Raw genomic sequence first — 23,590 nt, 5'->3', positions numbered from 1 at the left:
TTGAAATACCAGTGAAGGAAAATTCCCTAGAAGAAAAATTTAAGAAATTCCCCTCAGAGGAAAAATGCATTACTTGAAAATGTGTGGTCAAGTTATACAGACACATGCAAATTATGGACCAATGACCAGTGAATGTTTTGAGAGCTTGATTACTCTTCTCTAAACTAATGTGGCAATGCTGCTCTCTAGGAGGCGTGCTAGCAACCACTGCAGGAGAAAGGTCAGATGCAGTCACATGAAACCCTTAGAAGGACCAAGCTTACAAACAGTCTTCAAACCCACATTAAGTATCTGTGTCCTCATAACTGCTCACATATGGCCTCCACATTCCCAAGTAGGAGAAGATAGTTTGCTAAATGTCCTCACAACACTGATCCCTTCTGTTTTCTGAGCTTCATCAAATGCCTACTTCTTCTTCTTTTATTTTTTTTTTTAATCCTCACCCCCGGATATTTTTCCATTGATTTTTAGAGGGAATGAAACAGAGAGGGAAAGACAGAGGGAAATATCGATGTGAGAGAAACATCGATTGGTTGCCTCTGCATGTGCCCCGACCAGGGCCCAGGCCAGGGAGGACCCTGCAACTGAGGTACACACCCTTGAGCAGAATCAAACCCGGTACTCTTCAGTCAGCAGGCTGACACTCTATCCACTGAGCCAAACTGGCCAGGGCTCTATTGTTCTTAATTGACCATTAGCAATTTCTTCTCAACATGAGTCTAGTACGAAACTTGAGTGGTAAAGGCTGCCTCTACATTGCATCACTGTGGGTACAAACCCCAAAGTGAACATGGTTTAGGACAGGGGTCCTCAAACTGCGGCCCGCCGAAAACATTTATCCGGCCCGCCGGGTGTTTTTGCCGCTGCTGCCTGTTGCTTAGCAGCCGACTCGTCCAGGGCCCGCAGTGCGCATGTGTGGAATGTGCGCCGCACTCCCCTCCTTCTCTCTGTCTCTCGACTCCTCCTCCTCTCAGTCTCAGGTGTGATCAGATGAGTCACGAGCTTGCCTGTGCAGAGCCTGCTGCTGCCTGAGGACCGAGGTAAGAACAAGTTAGGATTTTTTTTTTTGAAGTTAGGAGGTCTATTTTTTTTTTTTTTTTGCAGTTAGTAGGGCCTTTTTTTTGAAGTTAGGAGAGCCTTTTTCCAGAATGAAACATCTGAAATCTCCAACCAGATCTAGACTAACTGATGCACACTTGCATCACTCGTTTCGACTAGCAGTGACAAATATGGAACCGGGCATTGACCATCTCATTAGCCAAAAGCAGGCCCATAGTTCCCATTGAAATACTGGTAAGTTTGTTGATTTAACTTTACTTGTTCTTCATTTTAAATATTGTATTAGTTCCCGTTTTGTTTTTTTACTTCAAAATAAGATATGTGCAGTGTGCATAGGAATTTGTTCATAGTTTTTTTTTTTAAACTATAGTCCGGCCCTCCAACGGTCTGAGGGACAGTGAACTGGCCCCCTGTTTAAAAAGTTTGAGGACCCCTGGTTTAGGACAATACAATGTTTTTTTTAATGCTGCTCCATCTCCTAATTAAATTCTTTATACTTACTAAAAATGGAAGCATAAATATTCATATTCCTCTTTACAGAATCAAGTGGGAAAGCACTTTTCAGAATTTTAAATGTGAAGATAGATGACTCATTGATACAGAGAAAAGGTTATCGCTCAATATCACTATAATATAGTTTCTGAAGAGAACAATGGCCTCATTAGGGAAAATGTAACCAAATATGGAAAATGGAAAAAGTTCATAGATTATTACACATGACAATTAAAAATACAATGACTTTATTTCTATCTTCTTACAGTTCTAAGTATCACATCTGGTAAGAAGCCTCATCTCTATAAACACAAAAATTTTTTTTCAAGAAAGCATTGTTACAAGATGGTATATACAAGCAGTAGTTTGGCAGAATTTTCTCAACTCTAGCATTCATATCTCTCTCTCAAAAAAAAAAAAGAACTTTAAAATTCAAAAATAACAACTTTATTTTACATATGTTACACATTACATTTAAAATATCATGCTCTAGTTAAATATTTCATCAACAACACTGTATACAAATAAAATATTACACAAAATATATTTAAGAAAATTTTTGGTCATTGATCTGAACAATAAATAAAAACACAGGCACTTCTACACTGAGACAGGGAAGCTACTCACTTACTACTCAGAATAATTTTGTCTAAGCAACATGTGAAAATATGGCAAGAATAGAATCCTGGAGTTTTTTACTGACAAACCAGTCATGAAAAGGTCTATAACTTCAATCTTTTCCCTTAAAGTTCAAAAGTTACATATGTTTTCCTGGTCCACATAAAAAAAAATCATAAACATAATATTTCTGCCAGGGTCAATTCAATCTTTAGTTGGTCATTATGGAATCATACTCATTATTTTCAAATACTAAAAATAGTGAACTATTATACCACCCAGCAAATCAAATACAAGAACAGTTATTATGTTCCTATGTCATAATCTCTTTATGACCATAAGACCATAGCAAGATAAACTGGATCTGGATCACACAGTGATCTTTGTTTTGCAAAATTAACTGATTATATTAACGCAAGAAAATACTGTTGGGGTGGCAGGAAATTTCAACAGAGGTCAATTTTTCTAGATAATTTTTTAAAATTTGTCTAAATTCTACGAAAATAAATGTAATTCAAATATCATCACAAAAATCATTGAATCATATATAACAAATCATTTGTAGCCAATAGGTTTTAAATACCTAAATTGCGGACAATTTACTCATTATAACAAAAAGTTGGAATATTACAATATTAGGTCAAATAAAAAATAACTTAAAATATATTCAAATTCCAAAAACATGATTTCAGACAAGAAGGGGGGTAAATTAGAAAATAATGACCACTAGCCAGTAGGAAGAACCAGAACCAGTCATCCTGCTGTAGCTTCCTTTAAACATTATGACCTTCTGCTTTTCTTTTTCAGAAAGTACATCAAAGGGTGTAGAGGCCCTCAAATAGCTACTACTTATGAGGGCAATTTTGATGGTTTAACATAGAAATTGCCCCTAATGAGAGAACCCAACTGGGAACTACCCAAGATATGTCTTTCTATGCAAAACTTAGTTTGTATACATTTTAGCAATTTAAATGAGGATTTTGCAATCGAGACCAAATATCAATCATCTCTTGAGGTTTTCTGCTATGTACTAACATCAAATCTATATAGGAACAAATGTTATTTCTTTTTTTCTCTTCTATATCAAATGTCTTAAAGCCTTTGTGTTTCTCTGGAACGAGGCCGAGTTTCTGAAGGCACATTCCAGTATAAACATCATCAATGGGGTACAGAAGGACCTGGTCAGTTACATTGTACAGCCTCAGAGCCAGGTGGCCGGAGTACAGGAACCCACCTCCCCCGGCGTAAGGCGGGTAGACGCCAGTGTAAACAACTTCTGGGATGTAGTACTTCAGTTTCTTATCCCGATGAGGTCCAGCGTTGTGGATCACATCCCCTATAAACAAATCTTTGGCTTTGTTCTTGGATAAGCTATTCAAGTAATTCAGGATATGATGGGTATTCACAAAAACATCGTCATCGCCCTTGAAAACGAACTCGGCATTTGGGCAGGAAGTGCTCACCCACCTGAGAAAGAGCACTTCTTTCAGAGACAAGTTGAAGAAGGTGTCTCTGTAGTTCCACATAAGAATGTCTTGGTGCTTCTCACTCTCAAATTTCAGCATATCTGAAAGATCGGGGTGGTTGTCCTCCGGGGGGGTCTGGCCCAGTAAGAAGACTCGCACCACTGTTTGGTTCCCCACACTGGTCTCTCTGCCCCAAGACTCCCGAATTGCTTGCCTTCTAGCGAAATGTGGAGTGAGGGACTTAATCGCCAGCAGTAAGAAGGGTTTCTTTGCACACTTATCCCGTTGATCTATCAGCAGCGAATAATTTCGACATCTCAAATACAGCAGAAAGTCTTTAAACCTGTCCGGCAAATTGCTGAAACCTGAGACTACAGATGTGACCCTCAGGTCAGGTTCGCAATAATGCAGATGGCTTATGTTGGAAAACCCGGCTGCTTCCCCCGTCTGGTTTGCCAGCATGCTCAAAATGGGATTGTACCTCCTGTTCAGCTTTTCTTGTTCCCGGTTCCAATATGCCACGGGAGGGGTGGATATCTTCCAGAACTTCTCTTTGGGAATAATTACTTCCCCCTTTCCATTTTTGTCTTGGTTACTGTTTTTGGAGACTTCCACAATCAAATAAATGAAGACATTTACCATCATCAGGATACCCAACAACTTTATTCTTCGACGTCCAACACTCATTTCTCATATCTGGAACAAAAGGGAGGAGCATTGTATTAATTGAATAATTATTCATCTGCGTTGGCTCACATATGTCACTTGCCTCTTGGACTTTACCTCCCCCTGGAAGAGTGGTTCAGAGCACAGACTCTAGATGCGGATGGCCTAGGTTCAAATCGTGGCCTCACTGTTCTAGCTGTGCGACCTCGGGCCAGTGGTATAACTGGTCTCAGCTTCTCCACCTATAAAATGGAGATAATAATCTACCTCTGTGGTTGGCAAACCACAGCTCCAGAGCCACATGTGGCTCTTTGGCCCCTTGAGTGTGGCTCTTCCACAAAATACCACGTGGGGCATGCACATACAGTGTGATTGAAACTTCGTGGCCCATGCGCATAAGTCGGTATTTTGTGGAAGAGCCACACTCAAGGGGCCAAAGAGCCTCATGTGGCTCGCTAGCCGTGGTTTGCCAACCACTGAATTCTACCTCATAGGATGGGTGTGAGGGCTACATGATTTTATATGTAAAGCTTTTAAAACCATGGGTGGCCCATAGGAAGCAGTATATAAGTGGCTGTTAACACTATGGGTGTTTTAGACACCAGAGGGCAGAAACATGCATTTAGTAAATAACCTCACAGGTGCTTGACTTCCTTGCTTACAAGGACACATACAACTCAATGTGCTACAAATTGATTTTCCCACAATTCATAATATCAAATACATTTTATATTGTGATCCAGTACACATATGTGCACACACATATAACTGTATGTATTTATAGGTATGGCGATGTGTATAGTTTCACGGAATTCACTCCAAGATTTTATTTTTTTATTATTATTTTTAATGGTGGTCCCAAGCCTGAATTGTTTCCCAACCCACCATCTCATGGTTTAGAAAACAAAGGCAGAGAGATGAAGACGCCTGCCTGCCCAGAGTTGGAGGGCTAGGGGTGAAGGAGCCAGTAACCACACTGAGTGCTCAGAGAAATCAAATGACAAGAATCATACCAGCTTTAACCTAATTTCTAAAAACTGAGAACAACCCATATACCACCAACAGAAAAATAGATTTTCAAATTTCAGTATGTTCATACAATGGAATAACCCTCAGCAATAAAAAGGAAACTATTGCTACTAGTAACAGGAGTACCATATGAGTGAAAGACAGACCTCAAATTCCATTTATGTTAGGTTCAAGAAGGCAAAATTAACCCAGGTCCTAGATGTCTGAAAGTGACAGGGGTAGAGGTTTTGTCTGGAGAGGGGCAGGAGGGAATGTTCTAGAGTATAGAAATGAGCCCTGGCCAGTGTGCTCAGCGCTTGGCGCTCCAATTCAAACACCAAAGGTTGTGGGTTCAATCCCAGCCCCAGTCAGGGTGCATGCAGGAGGCAGCTAATCAATATGTCTCTCTTGTATCTCTCTCTCTCTCTCTCTCTCTCTCTCTCTCTCTCTCTCCCTCCCTCCCTCCCTCCCAATCTTCCCATCCTCCCTTCCATCCTCTAAAAATGAATGGGAAAAATATCCTCGGGTGAGGATTGACCAAAAAAAAAAAAATTTTACTGTGTATGTCTTGATCAGAATGAGAATTTCATGCTGTTTATAGCAAATAAAGGAAAAGAGAAATGAAAGTGACATCTTAGTGAAATATCAAAGGCCACAAACAGATTTCAGTCTATGGGCAATAGAAGAACAAAGAGTAATGGCGTGGTTTGCTGGGGATGTAACTCCAGAGTTCTGACACTATTGAGATGGATGACCTACACCAGAACAACCATTTAGATAAGCTTGACATTAAAAGACAACCCACAAAAGTAGAATGGCAATACACTGTAAAAATTTTTATTTTCAGATTATGACTGGGACTTTATCCGTAAAGAAGAATCCCAAAGTAGTATTGCATCCCAAGCACTGTGCACTGTCTTGATAAGGTGAGCCTATGAAGCAGGGATTGTTACTTTTATTTACATTTTATACCTGAGGAAACAGATTTAAAGAGGTAACTGTGTTAAGGGCAGAGCTGGAATTCCAGCCAAAGCAATGAGGTATGTCAAATGGTAGTCACTCTTCTCCAACCTCAATAACAAAGTTGTGTGACTACACTTTAATCAAGGGCAGTGTTTACTCTTTTTTAATGTAAGAGGATTTTTAAGTTCACTGGGTTCTAACAAGTAGCTCCAAGGTAGAAGTATTTGTCTTGTTGAGAATGCTGTGAAGTTATTACATGTTGGATAGCCCAGATTAATCAATCTGAATTCCCAAGCTATCTTGTGTCTCTTAAGTTACCAAGAAAAGGCCTTCTTAAACTTCCTTCAAGGAAGGTAGTAAAAAACCACAAGACATTTCTTACTCCTTAATTACAGTTTTAAAGGACCCAAGTCACACACAACCTGAATAATTCAAAATGTCCACACCTAAGCTGAGGGTCCACACCGTTAGGTCAGTTCCTTTCAAATGAGCTTCTGGAGAAACCTTATGATCAAACTGAGGTCCAAGTCCAGTCCATCTTCGGCAACTTAAACCACTTTGCTACTGGTCTTATTCCCAAGGACAAGAGAGCTCAAATAGACACTTGGAATGTATCTGCATGAGCATTTCTTATAGTTAAAAGCATTAGTCGTTTCTTTAGAAAAATGAATCATTGATAGTTTTAAGCTTTTTTTAGTTTTGGCTTGCAGATTTGAGACTAAACACTTTTCAAAAACAAACAATTCTCTCTAAATTGGGATACATCTCCTAAAGCTAAAGTAGCACTTAACCCAGTAGCTCCAATCTCTAGGTCTTAGGCCCTTCGTTTGAACAGGCTGAAAGAATGGCAACAAGGAAAGGTATGTCTTGATTGGAATGAGAATTTCATGGGTGTATACATTTGTCAAAACCCTAAGTGTATACTTAAGATCTCTGCTGTTTATAGCAAAAAGGAAAAGAGAAATGAAAATGGTATTTTAGTGAAATATCAAAGGCCACAAACAGATTTCACTCTATAGGCAATTTTTTTTTTTTGGTTAATCCTCACCCAAGGATATTTTTTTCCATTCATTTTTAGAGAGAGTGGAAGGGAGGGTGGCAGAGAGAGAGAGAAACATTAATGCAGGAGAGATATATCGAACAGAGAAAGACCACAATGAGGAAAAAGATTTGTTTTGGAAGGATCCTCAGAAACAAGCTGCATACACTATGAATAGCTAACTACTTCGCAGAAGTTTTCAACTCAGAAAAAGAATATGAGTATCAGTAGACTGTTTCTGAAATTCTAGAGGAAGTTTTAAACAAGACAGTTTAAGGGGGTTAAGGGAAGCACAGTACTTTGCTAAGTTAATTTTCTTAGGAAAAGATTCAGAGTGAAAAACATGTGAGATGATTCTAGATGAATGAGCCAGCTGTGTCTTCAGGCTATGGGGCAGGGCGTGGATATCTAGATCCAGCCAGAACCACCTGAAGAGATGGTTTGGAGTTTCTATCATGGAAAGCACAGATCCTGCTTTTGGGAATACTTTGAGTACACTGTGCTCGCTGACCTTGGGCAAGGTTTACAACTTCATCCACTGCAACTGAGACTTTTATTTCCTCAACCAAGACCCAGCCAAGACATCCCATCATCTCAACTAAGACAGGCCTGTGTAGCTCTCAAAGGAGCACCACCCTCGCCTTCTGCTTCCTCAAGGATTCTCGTCTGCAGAGCATTTCCCTTCACCAGTGAGCAAAATGGAGGCTCAAAGGGAGCGTTCACTGGGCTGCCTAATGTTACAGAAGAGCTAAGTGACAAAGCTGAGATGGCAGCCTCCTGGCTCCCATTCCGGGGCTCTTTACAAGGCACGCGCAGGTCAACAGTGAAGGCTCAAGACTGAAAAGACCCAGAGCACAGGGTCATGGTACATGTGATGTTACCAAGACTCTCCAAAGAAAGGGACATGGGACCGTCTAGATCAGTGATGGCGAACCTTTTGAGCTCAGCGTGTCAGCATTTTGAAAAACCCTAACTTAACTCTGGTGCCGTGTCACATATAGAAATTTTTTGATATTTGCAACCATAGTAAAACAAAGACTTATATTTTTGATATTTATTTTATATATTTAAATGCCATTTAACAAAGAAAAATCAACCAAAAAAATGAGTTCGCGTGTCACCTCTGACACGTGTGTCATAGGTTCGCCATCACTGGTCTAGATTAAGCTCCCGGCTCCCCTTCTGAGAATGGGCCAGTCTTCCTTGTCCAAGTTGCCAAGCATGCAGCTGGGGCTAACTCTTACCACTACTCGCTAAATGGCACTTTCCCCCAACCAACTCAAGAAGGAAGGGTGGGAAAACCGAGATTCTCAGTTGTACTTATCCATCAGGCTTAAATGTCATCTTCCTATTTGTGAACTGGGCACAGTCCCTTGCACGAGAGCTCTACAACAAACCCAAGTTCATGGAAAGGAGGATAAAGCAGTGACCTCCCATAAAAGGATCTGTGGGAAAAAGCTCTATGAATAGCTGACTAAATATTCCCACTGCAAACATAAAACCAATTCCGTGTCCTTTTTTGAGCAGGAAGTTACACTGCTTAACTTACCCCAACCCTGGGGAAGATTTTATACAACCCTCACTGCAAAACATGGAATTTTTACTGTGAGTAACAGAAATAGGAGGAAACCCCACGTCCAGACAAGGAACAATCTTAGCTTTTCAACTTGTGCTTCGGCATAAAGTCTTCCAACAAGGACCCAATAGTCTTGAAATTTCTAAAACACATCAGTTGATTTTTATTTGTTTCGTGAAAAACAACTTCCTCCTTTATTTTGTAATGAAAATATTTAGAAAGGCAAAGCAGAGGCAGAAAAACATATTTGTTATAGCTGCAAGTGGATTACAAAATAGTACAGACTATGTGAAAATCCAGATAAAACACCACACAAAAACAAGACCGGTTTAATCAGGATGCTGGGATTACAGGCTACTTTAACATTCTTTACTGCCACCACACCACCTCTCTCCTTGAACAGCCTCTACCACACACATCCAGACTGCCTGGGGTGGGTGTGGAGCACATCACACAGAATTCCCGACATGGGGTTCTCATTTCTGCAGCCCACGTGACTAGCCTGTGTCATGGCCTCACCGTGCCACAGACACTCCATCACTGTATGGACCCTACACACCTCTCCTTGGGCCTATGCTATGTGCCTGAAGCCCTCAATTAGAAAGGGTTCCTAAACATCATAGTAAAATATGAGCATCTGTTTTATTTTAATAAATATTCAGGTACCTGCCTGGACCTAGCAATCCCATGAGGCAGATGGTCTCAGAAGGTATTTCACTTGCCCAAGGTCACACGTCTAGTAAATGGCAGAGCCAGGATTCAAACCCAAGCAGTTGGGCTCCAGAATCCAAGTTTTAAACCGTGATGCAAGTGAATGCTGCCACATAGAATTACGACTAAAGGAACTGCAGGTATGCAAGTCTTATTTTCGATGGCTGATCTTCTTTAAGAGTATTACATATTTTAAAGCTTTGTACATTTTAACTGACAAAAACTACCATGAGTCAAAAATAGATATGGGAGGCAAAGTGGTAATCATAAGTAACATTCATTGAATGATTACTCTAAGGCAGCCGTGGGCAAACTACAATCCGGCCCGTTTGAAATGAATAAAACTAAAAAAAAAAAAAAGACCGTACCCTTTTATGTAATGATGTTTACTTTGAATTTATATTAGTTCACACAAACACTCCATCCATGCTTTTGTTCCGGGTCTCCGGTCCAGTTTAAGAACCCATTGTGCCCACCCCTGCTCTAAGGCCAAGTTCTGGGCAAAACACCTCACATACCTCATTGTGTTTCCCAATATGTAGTTCAAACAATCCCAATGTTTTATTATGGACACTACTACACTGGGAAGCACTGAAGAGGACAATCCCAAAAGGTCCCCTCCATTTCTGGAAGCCCTATCATCACTGAGGCAAAGTGCTGGTCAGGAGACGCTTTAATGTGACCATCGACAGCCACAAGGACTCATTCTCACAAAATGCTGAGTCAGTGATTGACACCCATCCCCCAAGGGGCTCCAGTAAGTGAGGTTGGTGGCCACCAATAGCTAGTCAGACAGAGCCAGCAACCACACCCAGGCCCTCAAGTACCAAGATTAAGGATAAGAGAAAGGCAGGACCAGGTCCTTCTTGCAATCATGCAATAAAATGACCACCCATCTCCCATCCAATCAGGCTGAGACAAGGAGACTTGAAATCCAAGCCAATTCAACCACAGGAGACTGAGCTAGTAGCATCCGTGTCCACAGGATCCTGCTCCCGATAACCCTCTTGCACAAACCTGACATACAAACCCTCAAAGAGAGAAAGGTGGAAGAAATGTGTTTACTGTTTGGAGAACTTGTCCATCATTCTGCCTGCCCCCTGCCCTCCCACGCTCTAGGAGCCTGGCCAGAGTGGCTTTCCCAAATCCTTTCCTCCCAGGCTGCTCCCATCTGTTGCCTGGCCCTTGCCAGCCCTTTCTAGGTTCTGCCCAGATGAACAGAGACAGGGACAGATTGCAGCTGAATGGTTCTGGGGGAGAAAACAGCTTCTAGCACGCAAGGCAAGCAGTGGATGATAAGGTTCGAATGAAGCAACTCAGCTGGACCAGAGAGCTGGGCCATACCTAGAAAGCTTGTTTCTTTTTTTTTTTTTTTTTTTTTTTTTTAATTAAATCTTTATTGTTCAGATTATTACATTTGTTCCTCTTTTTTCCCCCCATAACTCCCCTCCTTCCAGCTCCCACCCCACCCTCCACCCTCACTCCCCACCCACTGTGTTCATCCATAGGTGCATGATTTTTGTCCAGTCACTTCCCGCATCTCCCACACCCCTTTTTCCCCCAAGAATAGTCAGTCTATTCCCTTTCTATGTCCCTGATTCTATTATAATCACCAGTTCATTCTGTACATCAGGTTATTTATTCACTTGATTCTTAGATTCATTTGTTGATAGATGCATGTTTGTTGTTCATAATTTGTATCTTTACCTTTTTCTTCTTCTTCCTCTTCTTAAAGGATACCTTTCAGCATTTCATATAATACTGGTTTGGCGGTGATGAACTCCTTTAGCTTTTCCTTATCTGTGAAGCTCTTTATCTGACCTTCAATTCTGAATGATAGCTTTGCTGGATAAAGTAATCTTGGTTGTAGGTTCTTGGTATTCAGCACTTTGAATATTTCTTGCCATTCCCTTCTGGCCTGCAAAGTTTCTGTTGAGAAATCAGCTGACAGTCGTATGGGTATTCCCTTGTAGGTAATTGAGCCTCTTTCTCTTGCTGCTTTTAAGATTTTCTCTTTGTCTTTTGCTCTTGGCATTTTAATGATGATGTGTCTTGGTGTGGTCCTCTTTGGATTCCTTTTGTTTGGGGTTCTCTGCGCTTCTTGGACCTGTAAGTCCATTTCTTTCACCAGGTGGGGGAAGTTTTCTGCCATTATTTCTTGAAATAGGTTTTCAATATCTTGCTGTCTCTCATCTTCTGGCACTCCAATGACTCTGATATTAGACCGCTTAAAGCTGTCCCAGAGGCTCCTTACACTATCTTCACACTTTCGGATTCTTTTTTCATTTTGCTTTTCCAATTGGGTGTTTTTTGTCGAATCTTTGGTTTGATTATTGTACTCCTCTGGTCTGCTATTGGGTATAATATTCTTTATTTCAGTCCGTGTATGCTTACTTTCTAATTTCTTTATCGTAGCATCGAGGGTCTCATTAGTTTTCGTGAGGTTCTGCACAAATTTATGGCAAGCCCTCAAAATTGCGATTCTTAGCTCCATATCCTCCATTTCTGTCATGTTTTTTTGTCTCCGCATCTTTTATGCTTTCTTGGTGCACCCCCTTGTGGTCTCTGTGCGCAGTCTTGTTCTAGCCAAGCCTTAATTGTTGTAGTTAACACTAGAGGGATTTGACCCTCAGGCCGACTGGCTATAGGAATCAGCTGTGCGGAAAACGTCTGTCTTCTGGGGAGGCGCTAATCCAGCCTTTGCCTGAGGCGATCGGCAAATGGCTGTGCCCGGGCTTTGGGCGGGGCGGGATCAACAGGGCGGGCGGAGGGAGCAGTTATGGCCACGCTCAGTCCCGTTCCCAGAGGCTCTGCTTCTCAGAACCCCGGCAGCCGCTGCAAACCTCGGAGAGAAAGCTGCCCTCAGGTTCCAACTGATGCCGGGTAATCCCGCTTCTCCCGTTTGAGTCTGGGTCCCTAGAGACTCGTCCGGATCTGGAGCCCAGAGTCTGAGACTCACTCCCGACAGAAAACGACAACCGCGCCCTCAGCCACCAGCCCGCTTTCGCGCGCACCTCGGTACCTTTGTATTTTCCACACTGCGCCGCCTCTGAGCCTCGATTTGCTGTTCTCTTTCCTTCTAGTTGTAGAGTCTCTCTTCAGCCAGCCTTCCTGTGGTTCTGGGTGATGTCCGTTCAGTCTTTTAGTTGTATTTTTGAAATGGTTGTTTGCGGCAGCGGTCTCCGGTGTTTACCTACGCCGCCATCTTGGTCGACCGCAACCAGCTTCCGAAAGCTTGTTTCTTAATAGGAACAAGAATCCTGGCCTTGGTTCTTGCCAGCCCTGGGGCAAGGGAGCCTCAGGACTGCCCTCACAACCTCACCCAGAGACTGGCCTGAAGCAAGAACATGTGCCTGACTGCTTTCTGGTCAGTAAGTCTTGGAACTAGCTGAATTCAAGGAATTTGGTTCCTAGTCATTACTAGTATGTTTCATGTTCAAAATTAAGAGGGAAAAGCACATACAATCAATCTCTTCACCTACACATCCCCACAGGCAACATTATGCGTCCAAGTGTCTGGCAGGACACATTCTGGTGCCCACTGATTAAATTCCCCCAAAGCCCAGCATGGCTGATTTTCCTCACGTTATATTCATCATTTAAAATAAAATCGACCACTAAGTACATATAGAACTTTCAGAAAAGGGGGAGAAGAACATTTAGGTAACAACAGAGAATTAACCCTACCAGAGGCCATCTCGCCCCTGCCTGTAGTCAAACTAACAAGAGTTTTAGATCTTCAGTGTAAAAAGATTACAATCCCAGATCCTTTTTCACTTTGGAAAGTCAGCCTGGCATCTGGTGTTAGACAGCCCAAAGTTCTGGTTCTGCTACCTACATAGGTATGTGACTATAGACAAACTGTTTGACCTCGCTGAGCCTCGGTTTCCTCCTTTGTAAAATGGGATGACATAACCTCCCACACCAGTTTGTTGTCTGCCACACAACGGGCATTCAATAGTTCTCCTTCAGAAGTCTGACTTCTCCACCAAATACTCAATGAAAGTACGTTTCTAATGTTTTGTCGTTCACTGCCTCTTTTATAAATTTACTCTTTGTAAATGAAAGAAAAAATTTTTTTTAATTTACTCTTTGTAGAAACCCATATATCCACTGCCTTAAATATCACCTCCAAAAGGAGGCTTACAAGTCAATCCAGCTAACTCTAGACCAGTGATGGAGAACCTATGACATGTGTGTCAGAGGTGACACGAGAACTCATTTTTTTGGTTGATTTTTCTTTGTTAAATGGCATTTAAATATATAAAATAAATATCAAAAATATAAGTATTGGTTTTACTATGGTTGCAAATATCAAAAAATGTCTATATGTGACAGGGCACAAGAGTTAAGTTAGGGTTTTTCAAAATGCTGACACGCCGAGCTCAAAAGGTTCTCCATCACTGCTCTAGACATTAGCTTCTAAATGCTTTGGGGAGACCCTCTTCCCAGACCCCTATTTGCAATGAATCAACTTCCCAAGCACCTGGGTGCACACCCCAGCATGACCTTGATCTGCTTCTTCTCCCTGCTCTCCACATCCAGCCAGGAACCAAGTTTTGTGCTCCCACCTCCATAAGGCCACTTGCACCCTCTCCTCACCTCTCCTCTATTCCATTCAGGCTCTGCTGCTGACTACTGCAGAAGCCTAATGCCTCATTTCCTGCCATGCTCCCAAATATGCCCGACTCCCCAACCACTCAGTCTTCAGCCCCCTGTGTGTACATCCCTACTCACACTGCTCCCCCCGGTTTGGTCAGACCACCACAACGCGCTATGCTCAGCTGGAAGTGAGTGTTGTCTTCTAGAGCTCCTCTCTTCTTTTCCACTCCTAGAGCTCAAGCTCAGAGCTTCACCCTTCTTCCCCTCTAAGAGATCTCCTGCCCAAGGATATGTCCCAGACTGAGGACCAGCCTTATTCCTCCAATTATCTCAACTCATATGCCCATCTGGTCCCAGCCAGGACCCTTTATGATGATCTGTACTCTTCCCTTCACATCACCTCCTACCAACGCCTCCCATTTCCACAAGACACACTTTAGACTCTAACCAGAGCAGACATGTTTCTGTTCCAGAAAATCCCAGCTTTTCTCTGCCTTCTGCTGTGCCTCCTTGGAGAGCTGCTACGCCTTCCAAATTAGCTCCCGTCACCTCCTGGCTGAAGCACTCACCTCCCAGGAGTTAGGGCATCCACTCCTGGGCTCCTTCCACAAGCAAGGTCTCCACATTGTACCACCATTACCCCAGCACACAGCCCTGAAATTCATTCAGCATTTGCTGAACCAACATTTTGGTCATCTGGTCAAGTTCATTGAATATAGTGAGGTGCTCAGCAGAAACTGGATTAATTAAATATACACACCTTTCTCCAAAGAGATGACACTGCAAAAGCACTTATATGTGTGTTGGTAAATGATATACATATATTTATAAAAATCTGTCTTGCCTTTTTTGAGTACTAAAGTACAATAGAAATAATTTAAAGAATTTTCTCGAGTGAAGGGAGATAAGAATTTCACACGTAGGGAGTCCATATTAGATGAAGAGGGTGGGGGCAAGATTTGAAGAGGTAAACTGGGGTGGGAAGTACAGCCCAGTCCCTCATCTCCCACAGTCAGCCTCAGAGCCACCAAAGGCAACACACATGCGATGTGTTGACTGCACAGACCCTGTGTGTGGGAATGGAGGTGCGAGGGATTCAGCAGTGCTTCCAGGTGAGGGCTCCATCATGCTCCGGCAGCAGGTCCAAGCCAACCCCTCCTCCACCCTCTCCCAAAATAGGAGAGGGGAGGCCCTCCAGTAATTGTTACTCCCACCAAGGCCATGACAGTTCAGGGGCAGGGTGAACATGCCTAAAGGAAGGAAGACCCCTAATAGAGATGTAAAACTTGGGGACATCTACTCACCTAAGGTGGGAAATCATTTTAAGAAAGAAATGCTGCAATACAGGTTGTCACTTCTGGCTATGGCTTGGTAGTTCCTACTCCAAGCGCCAGGACTGATGTATCAACAAGTGTAATCTGTTAGGCTTTCGATGAGCCCTCAGAGAAATCTCTAGAACAGCAATTTTCAATCTTCTTAATCTCTTGGCACACATAAACAAATTACTAAAATTCCATGGCACATAAGAAAATATATTAATTTTTTGCCGATCTGACAAGAAAATGAGGTATAATTTTGATTCCTTCATACCAGATGGCTACTGTTGTGTTGGCTATTGTCATTTTTTTTTAATTTGACAATGTAAGGGAAAAGAAGTCAGTGCCCTGACTAAATTGTCAGGTATTGCATGTTTTTAAAATTCTTGCAGCACACCAGTTGAAAATCGCTGTCCTAAAAGATTTCTGATTCATTCTTCTGTTTGCTCAGTTAGTTCATATGGGTTGCATTTCAATTTGGGTCCAACCAAGAGGCAAAAAAAAACAACAGTAATTTAACAGGGGAAGTTTAGTATAAAGAATATAATTGAGTAACGGTAAAGACACACTAAAACTCTAGGCCTTCAGATGAAAAGTACACGAAAAAGACAAATGTAGAAGGGGCATTCGGAGCTTGCTGAAGTAGGTAGGATGGCATAAAGTCACTGGCACAGGCCAGAGATGGTCCACTCACTGAGAAAGCCTCCCTCTGGGATGCAGGCAGAAAGCCTGGAACACAGCATCCCATTAGAGGGCTACAGGACACAAACCTTGGGGATGCAGGTGAGCCTAGACTGCTGTATGGGTGTGCAGACAGAATGAGGGTGCAGAGGGAATCATGCACACAGAGGGAGTCAAGGTGCTGCTGGAACTGGACCTGGAGGGGCCTCTCTCTGCAGGAGCTCAGCACATCAATGCACAGCTTGTCCAGGAGCAGCTCAGGGCTGCTGCTCAGGACAAATATTGGGTGGCCAGCTCACTAGATGGCTGGGACCATGGGGTTCACAATGTGCACACACATGGGGCTAGGAGAGGGTGCAGAGAAGCAGTGACCTGGGCTGGGTGCAGGCTCCCCATGCCACTGCTGCTGCCAGAGCAGCCAAATGCTAGAAAAAGCTGTGTCTGGCAGGCACCTTGGAGTGCAGGAAAAGCAGCAGGCTCTCTGGGAGCCTAAAGACACACACTCAATACACCAGGAAGCAGGAGGGATAGGAACTCTTCAAATCCTTTTCTTTTGCCCTCTTTAAGTTGAGGGCTCTGAAGAGGGTGCTGCAGGAAGAAGGGATTTTCCCAGACCTAGGGACCCTATCGGTGCATGAATTTCATGCACCAGGCCTCTAGTTTTCCCTATAATTAAAAAAAAAACCACAATGAACAACCTCACGTGTATCTTTTTCCTGTCTTATATTTCCTTTGGAAAAATTACAAAGAGAACACAATTTTTTAAAGTCATTTAGAATATAATCAAATAACTCCCCTCCCTTCCCCTGCCATCCCCCAAGCAAAAAGAAAGGCCAGACTGATTTGTCCTCACACTGTACACCCATGAGCATGGAGCTGTCCACATTGACTGTGGACATTGTCCTTTATAATCTTTACAAAAAAGGCATCTTCTACTTTAATTTGCACCCTCTCTTTATATGCTTCCTTCCTGATTTTCCTATTCCCCATGCCCTTTGCCCATTTTTCTACGTTGGGATGTTTCCATCTCATTTAATCTTCACAAGCTTCAAAATGTGAAGCAACCAGTCTGGGGTCACAGAGCTAATCCCTGTGGAGCCAGCACTTCGACCTTGGGCCCCGACCCCAAGTCTAAGCTCTTACTCTTTCTTCCACACAATATCACTCAAAGAGGATTTCAAGAAGTTGCACTTAAAAAAATAATTTAGGAGCTAAAATCATTACATTTGTGGATACCCAGAAGATACAGACAATTCTAAAGCTTAATCAGCATGCGAAGGGAATCTATAATAATAAAAGCGTAATATGCTAATTAGACTGGACGTCCTTCCGGACATCCTTCCTTTCAGACAAAGCCGCAGCGGCTGGGGGCCAGGGCCAGGGCCCTTGCACGAATTTCACGCACCGGGCCTCTAGTAATAGAGATAAAATTGCAGGTTGAGAACTGTTCCCTGCTTTCAAGCACCCAGAGGTCCTGGTTGGTAACGCAGTGCCTTCCTTACCACGGGTGACATCCCTACAGAGGTGTTAGGTATTTATCCACACTCAAGAATGACAGATTGGCAGGGCTCAAACTGGCTAATCACCAACAAGTCCAGGCAAACCCTTTGGCAGAGCTGTTTACACAGAGAAAATGCTGCCTTTTCATTCCCCTCCCTCCCAGCACCACAGCCTGAAGTGAAGGGCACCCAGCAGTCCCTCGGCCTGCTGCAGGTCAGTGCAGAGGTGATCTGGAGCCCAGCTCTCCTGCCTCGGAGAGGAAAGGTTGTCACCTGTGCAAAAAACACGTGTTGGCCACAAACCGAACCATCTCACCCTTTGTTTTCTCTGTAACATGCACACAACAATCCACACTCAGAGCGTAATCCAGTTTCATTACCAGAAAGATGCTACAAGAATATCTTTACCAGTAGATGAGCTTCTTTTAAGTATAAGCTCCTCTACTCCAACCACTTCATTTACAGAAGAGGAAACCAAGGTTCACCCACAGGAAGGAGAACCAGGTGGGGAGAATTATTAGTGACAAAGTCTGTTCTGTCACCGTCTACAGATTCAATTCTAAGCCACCCAACAAAAAGCTCAATTGCCCAGCATTGCCTCTTTGGCACCTTCCTGGATCTCTCCCACCAGGTGGGTGTGTTTTTATTACTTCCCCTCAGCTGTTCCACCTCACACTCACATTCACCTGACTTATCACACCTTGCTGTTGACTCTGACACACCTACAGGAAGTGTGGGCCTCCAGGAGGGGGGCTGGGTCATGTTCATTTCTACATCTTTGGTGTCTGCCTCTCAGACAATTTATAAGGCAATAAATTTGAGGACAAGAAGGACATAAAAGGAATACCAACTTTTATTCTTTGATCTTTTTGATACACTGCTCTAGACAAATCATTGCTGAATAATTTCACACACAGGCCCTACATTTCCAGGCCCCGCCAGACCCCTGGCTGTCTAGTTGCCGATCCCTCATTCCCCTCCACCCCTCCTTGGTCCCCACCACCTCTCACCATAAGGGTCATCAGCCTTTTCCAATTCTGTGCTTTCCCCTCAATGCCTCATCCCTCACCCACTGGGACAGCATTACCTGAGGTCACATTGAAGTATGGTACCTATTTGCTTTGTTGAACAATGGACAGGTTATTTTGATTTTCTGAATTACATAAATCATCCCATTCGATTAAATGCCTTATTGATTGTAATGTGAATATCCCATGGGTTGTGGTCATACTGGTCTTAGAAAGCACATTTTTCCTCCACCTGGGAAGGATAGCACAGTTATCCCAAGGTCAGAGGGCTCTAGACCCAAAACTGTAATTTAGATAGCATGCCTAAGTTTAACCCAGGTTCCTCATTCCAGACCCGAGGGCTCTAGATAATGTATTTCTGTCAATTCAGTGACCCCCAGACCCAAAACTATAATTAACATGCTGCTTCTGCTTCTGTAAACTATTTGCGAGCCAAGTTCCTCATTACAAACCCTGGGATGTAATCAATACCTTTGTGATTTTTTGCCTATATAACCTTGGAGCTGCGACCATCTTGTGACTATGAGATTTGGGGAATGGCCCCTCATAGTCCCGGATTGCAATAAATGTGACTCTTTAATTCGACTTCTTGAGGCGTCCTTCTGTGATTCGCGGGGTACACTACAACAATATCACAGGAAACAGTCCCATACAATTAAATCTGTAAATAAACTTAGGCCCAAGGAGTGGTGGAGGGGAGGAAGAAGGCAATTAAAAATGAATAAAAATTAAAAAATTAATAAAAACCCATGAGCATAAATTACAGGGCTGGACTAGAAACAAAGTTCCATTATATAAACCAAGTTATCAAAGTGACCTTGTATAAATGCTTCTGGAAATAAGTAGGCCATCGGCCATGGTTTGCAATCTTGATGCAGGAAGGGGGGGGAGGGGTTATCTGGTGCCTGCTATGTGGGCAGTTGTAGCCTATAGATACATAGAAAAGCTGGTGAAAATAGATTAAGAAAGAATATTTTCATACAGGTATTGGAAAAGAGATTAGTATCATTTTACATAGTAAATACATGCAAATTTCAATTAAAGACTAATTGAGCCTGGTCTGTGTGACTCAGTGGTCCATCGTGTACCCATGAACCAGGAGGTCACGGTTCGATTCCTGGTCAGGGCATATGCCTGGGTTTCGGGCTTGATCCCCAGTAGGGGGCATGCAGGAGGCAGCCGATTAATGATTCTCTCTCATCAATGATGTTTCTCTCTCTCTCTCCCTTCCTCTCTCTAAAAGCAATAAAAATAAATTGATAAAGTCAACTATATAAAAATTAAAAACTTAAAAAAGACTAATTGAACTAAATACAAAGTTGACTTCATCAAAGTTTTTTTTTAATATATTTTATTGATTGTTTACAGAGAGGAAGGGAGAGGGTATAGAGAGTTAGAAACATCGATCAGCTGCCTCCTGCACACTCCCTACTGGGTATGTGCCTGAAACCAAGGTACATGCCCTTGACTGGAATTGAACCTGGGACCCTTGAGTCCACAGGCCGACGCTCTATCCACTGAGCTAAACTGGTTAGGGCGACTTCCTCAAAGTTTTAAAATTGGCTTTAAAAAATTACATCATTCCCCACCACTTAATTCCATGGGTTGTGATGAATGACCACAAACAGAAGTTGAAACTTCAGATTTTAAAACAATCACCAAATGTTCAGCACTTGAGCAGCCAAATTCAAGCTGCCATTTCCCCTGGCACAGAGATTCACTTATGTCACTTCCAACAGGTATCCTACAGACTCTCAAATCAACCACCAACCAGCCCAATCCTATTAAATTACATTTCACAATTCTTGTCACAAATCAAATGTAGAGTTTGAGAGCATCTTCATCAAATAAATAAAAGTTCACATTTGTCTTCCTTCCAAAATATAACCTCCCCAAATCAAGAAAACATGCTGCAAGTTAGGATTGCATATAGCATATTAAAGTTAGCCTTCTTTTATAACTTCAACAAATACTTAAATTACTACCAATGACATTCACTGTGTTTATTTTACATAATTTAATAACTGCTTTGGGAAGCCTCAATTTCTCGGCTGTTAGAATGAAGTCTTCCAGTAACGTGTTTTCTTAGTGAGCACTTGCCTTTGGTTACAATGACGGGGACACCAAGGAGCAACAGGCACCACCCCCTCAGGCTCCAGGACCCGAGTGGAGTGCCTTAGAGAAGCAGCCTTGAGATTACTGCCGACTCGCTCTTTAACACCATACACGAAAATCACAGAACACTGTGCAGAACTGGCATGTGCAGAGACTTAAATAATGTTGTATTAAACTAAAAGGAATCAACAGGTCTAATACTTGGGGGAGGAAGAAAAAAGACAAGGAATGAAGAAATGGGATGGAGCTATGAGGGGCACTTTTTATAACAAGACAAATTAACAACAGCACACCAGCCCCCACCATCCACAATGGCTTGTCCATGTGCCAGAAAGCACATCAAGGATCCCACTGGATATACAGTACTGTGAAGTGGTTACTGAGGTATCTTCATTTTACAGATAAGTGAACTGTTCCCCAAAACTTGTCTGAGGTTCCCAAGACAGAGTGGATGGAGGGGGCAGGAAGTGGGGCCCAGATAGGCCGCCCCAGCCAGCAAGTCCATCCCAGCTGCTGTCAAACCTGAAGCCAGGCATGAACTGAATGGCTGGCACAGCCAGGGTGGAGCGGAGGTCAGCATCTGCATCTCCCCTAAGCATTCTCACAAAGACCTGATCCTAGATCCAGGTGAGCCACCTGCAAGTCCCCTTCCAGAGGCCTCAGCACCCCTAAGAACTGCTGTCCTCCCCACCCACACCTTTGCTCATGTAGCTCCTCCCAGCCTAAAACGTCCATTTTCTTGCTTCTCAATCCCATCCCCATTCTTGAAGGTCCAGGTTCAAATCCCACTGCCTCCTCCTCAATTCCCTCAGTGCATTACATTTAGCCCTCCCTCCAAATAAGCCTCTCAAAAGGAATACCAAGAGCCCATTACCTAGAACTCACCCCCAACCCCATCAATGCTTCCCAGCCCAACTGGTTCCAGGTGAGCCAAGATCCACTCTCCTCAACTCTGAGGGATGCAGGACCGAGGCGCCCCACCCTACACGTGCTATGACCATGAAATGAGCACCAGGCACTGCTCCCTACACACACTGAGTACCCAATTAAATTGGGCTCCCCGCCCAGCCCGCACGGCACAGTGATTGACCTATGAACCAGGAGGTCACGGTTCAATTCCCGGTCAGGTCACATGCCCAGGTTGTGGGCTCAATCCCCAGTGTGGGGTGTGCAGGAGGCAGCCCATCAATGATTCTCTCACATCATTGATGTTTCTATCTCTCTCCCCCTCTTTGTTCCTCTCTGAAATCAATAAAAACGTATTTAAAAATAACAATAATAAATAAATAAATAAATAAATAAATAAATAGGGCTCCCTTGGGAAGCCACTCGTGCTCCAGAGTCAGGGACCATCCTCCCTCCCAGGAGACAACCTTTCCAGTGACATGCGGCCCTGGGGTGGCAACTTCAGAATGGGGTACCAAACAAGCAAAATGGTGTCTCCTCTTCCCAGATCCCAGATTCTGTTCCTGACTCTTTTCCCTTTCTCAAGTGTTGTTAAATTTCAACAAGTTACTGACAGGTGCTTGTTTTTTAAAATATCAAAGTAAGTCATATGGATTAAAAATACATATCCTCAAAATAGTGGCCTTTTATCCAAATGTCCAATGGGGGTTTGGGGCGGGTGGGGGGGGGGGGGGGAGTGTTGGTCTGTTCAACCAAGACCTCTGACTACATATTTAAAGGAGAGATGAAATAGTAACATCGCTCTCTGTGGTTACCTGCCAAGAAAAATTTACCAAATGTCAAAATAAAAGAGAACATGTTGCTTGCTTAATATATGGACACACTACTGAGTAGCTTAGAAATTGAGCCTTAGAAATTACCAGATTTAAGTGCAGTTTAAGTCACCTAATTTTAAGTATGTCTGTGAATGTCACCTTCACATATCACAGGGGTAACAATCCTGGTGTTTCCTTGTATTGAGTTTCCACCTTCTGCCCACTTCCCCCTGGGGGTCCATTCACTCCCATAGCTTCTACTGTCTCTACATTGATGACTCCCTCACCTGGAGTCCAGCATGGACCTGCTCTCCCGCTCTGGGTGGTGCTTACACAACCTCCTAGTCTGTGTGGGGGAGGGACAAGAAAAGAGGCCATCATGCTGAAACCAGTGATGGCCACCTAGGGCCTCATTATATCACTCTCTGTATCTGTACTTATTTGAAACTTTTCATTATTAAGATTTTTTTAAAAAGAGAGAGAATCTATCAGAACCGTGAAGAAAAAAATCAGAAGAGAAACATTCAGTTAAAAATAGGAGTATTCATGAGAGGTATTTTAAGTTCATTTGAATAAAATAATTCCTTACTCGGTGGAGGAAGAAGAAAATTTAAATGGCTGCATCTCATTTACTGGTACTTCAAGAATAAAAGCGACATACATTCCTTATAAAGCAGTGTCAAATTCAACCATAAAAATAATACATAAAAAACATATACCATTTGTTCCAAATGTTAAATATTTAGGAAAAAAATGGTAGTTATAACAAACCCACTTTGACCCTTTCAATTCTAGACAAATATATTTGATTCTGAAACATCACCAGGCTTCTCAATGAACAATCTGAGCGACTTGAAGGTTTTTGTTTTGTGTTTTGTTTTTTTTAAACACAACTGTGCTATAGCCTGGTCAGAGAAGCAGGTGGATGTTAAGAGCTTTTTAAAGAAAATAAACAACAGAATTCTGAAGCACAAATTTTTTTTAATATATTTTATTGATTTTTTACAGAGAGGAAGGGAGAGAGATAGAG

The 23,590-nt window shown here is 42.7% G+C and overlaps 1 protein-coding gene across 2 annotated transcripts in view; it reads right to left on the bottom strand.

The window, feature by feature from the left end:
• Positions 1-359: 359 nt before the first annotated feature.
• Positions 360-23,590, bottom strand: part of B3GNT2 (UDP-GlcNAc:betaGal beta-1,3-N-acetylglucosaminyltransferase 2) — a 33,825-nt gene continuing 10,594 nt past the window's right edge. The window contains exons 1-2 of one of the 2 annotated variants that reach the window (XM_070429307.1): positions 4,419-4,546; positions 360-4,331 (exon numbers count right to left, since the gene is read on the bottom strand). In XM_070429307.1, the coding sequence (XP_070285408.1) occupies positions 3,129-4,322 (1,194 nt within the window). In that variant the 5' untranslated portion in view covers positions 4,323-4,331; positions 4,419-4,546 and the 3' untranslated portion in view covers positions 360-3,128. Of the gene's footprint in view, positions 4,332-4,418; positions 4,547-23,590 lie in introns of those variants that run through there. The other variant, XM_070429306.1, reaches the window with a different exon arrangement.

Source organism: Myotis yumanensis, unplaced genomic scaffold (assembly GCF_028538775.1).
Source record: "Myotis yumanensis isolate MYYU_CA2020_CCGP unplaced genomic scaffold, mMyoYum1.0.hap1 SCAF_11, whole genome shotgun sequence".
NCBI lineage: Eukaryota > Metazoa > Chordata > Mammalia > Chiroptera > Vespertilionidae > Myotis > Myotis yumanensis.
Note: the sequence above shows the minus strand (reverse complement) of the source record. Positions and strands in the feature narration are given on the sequence as shown.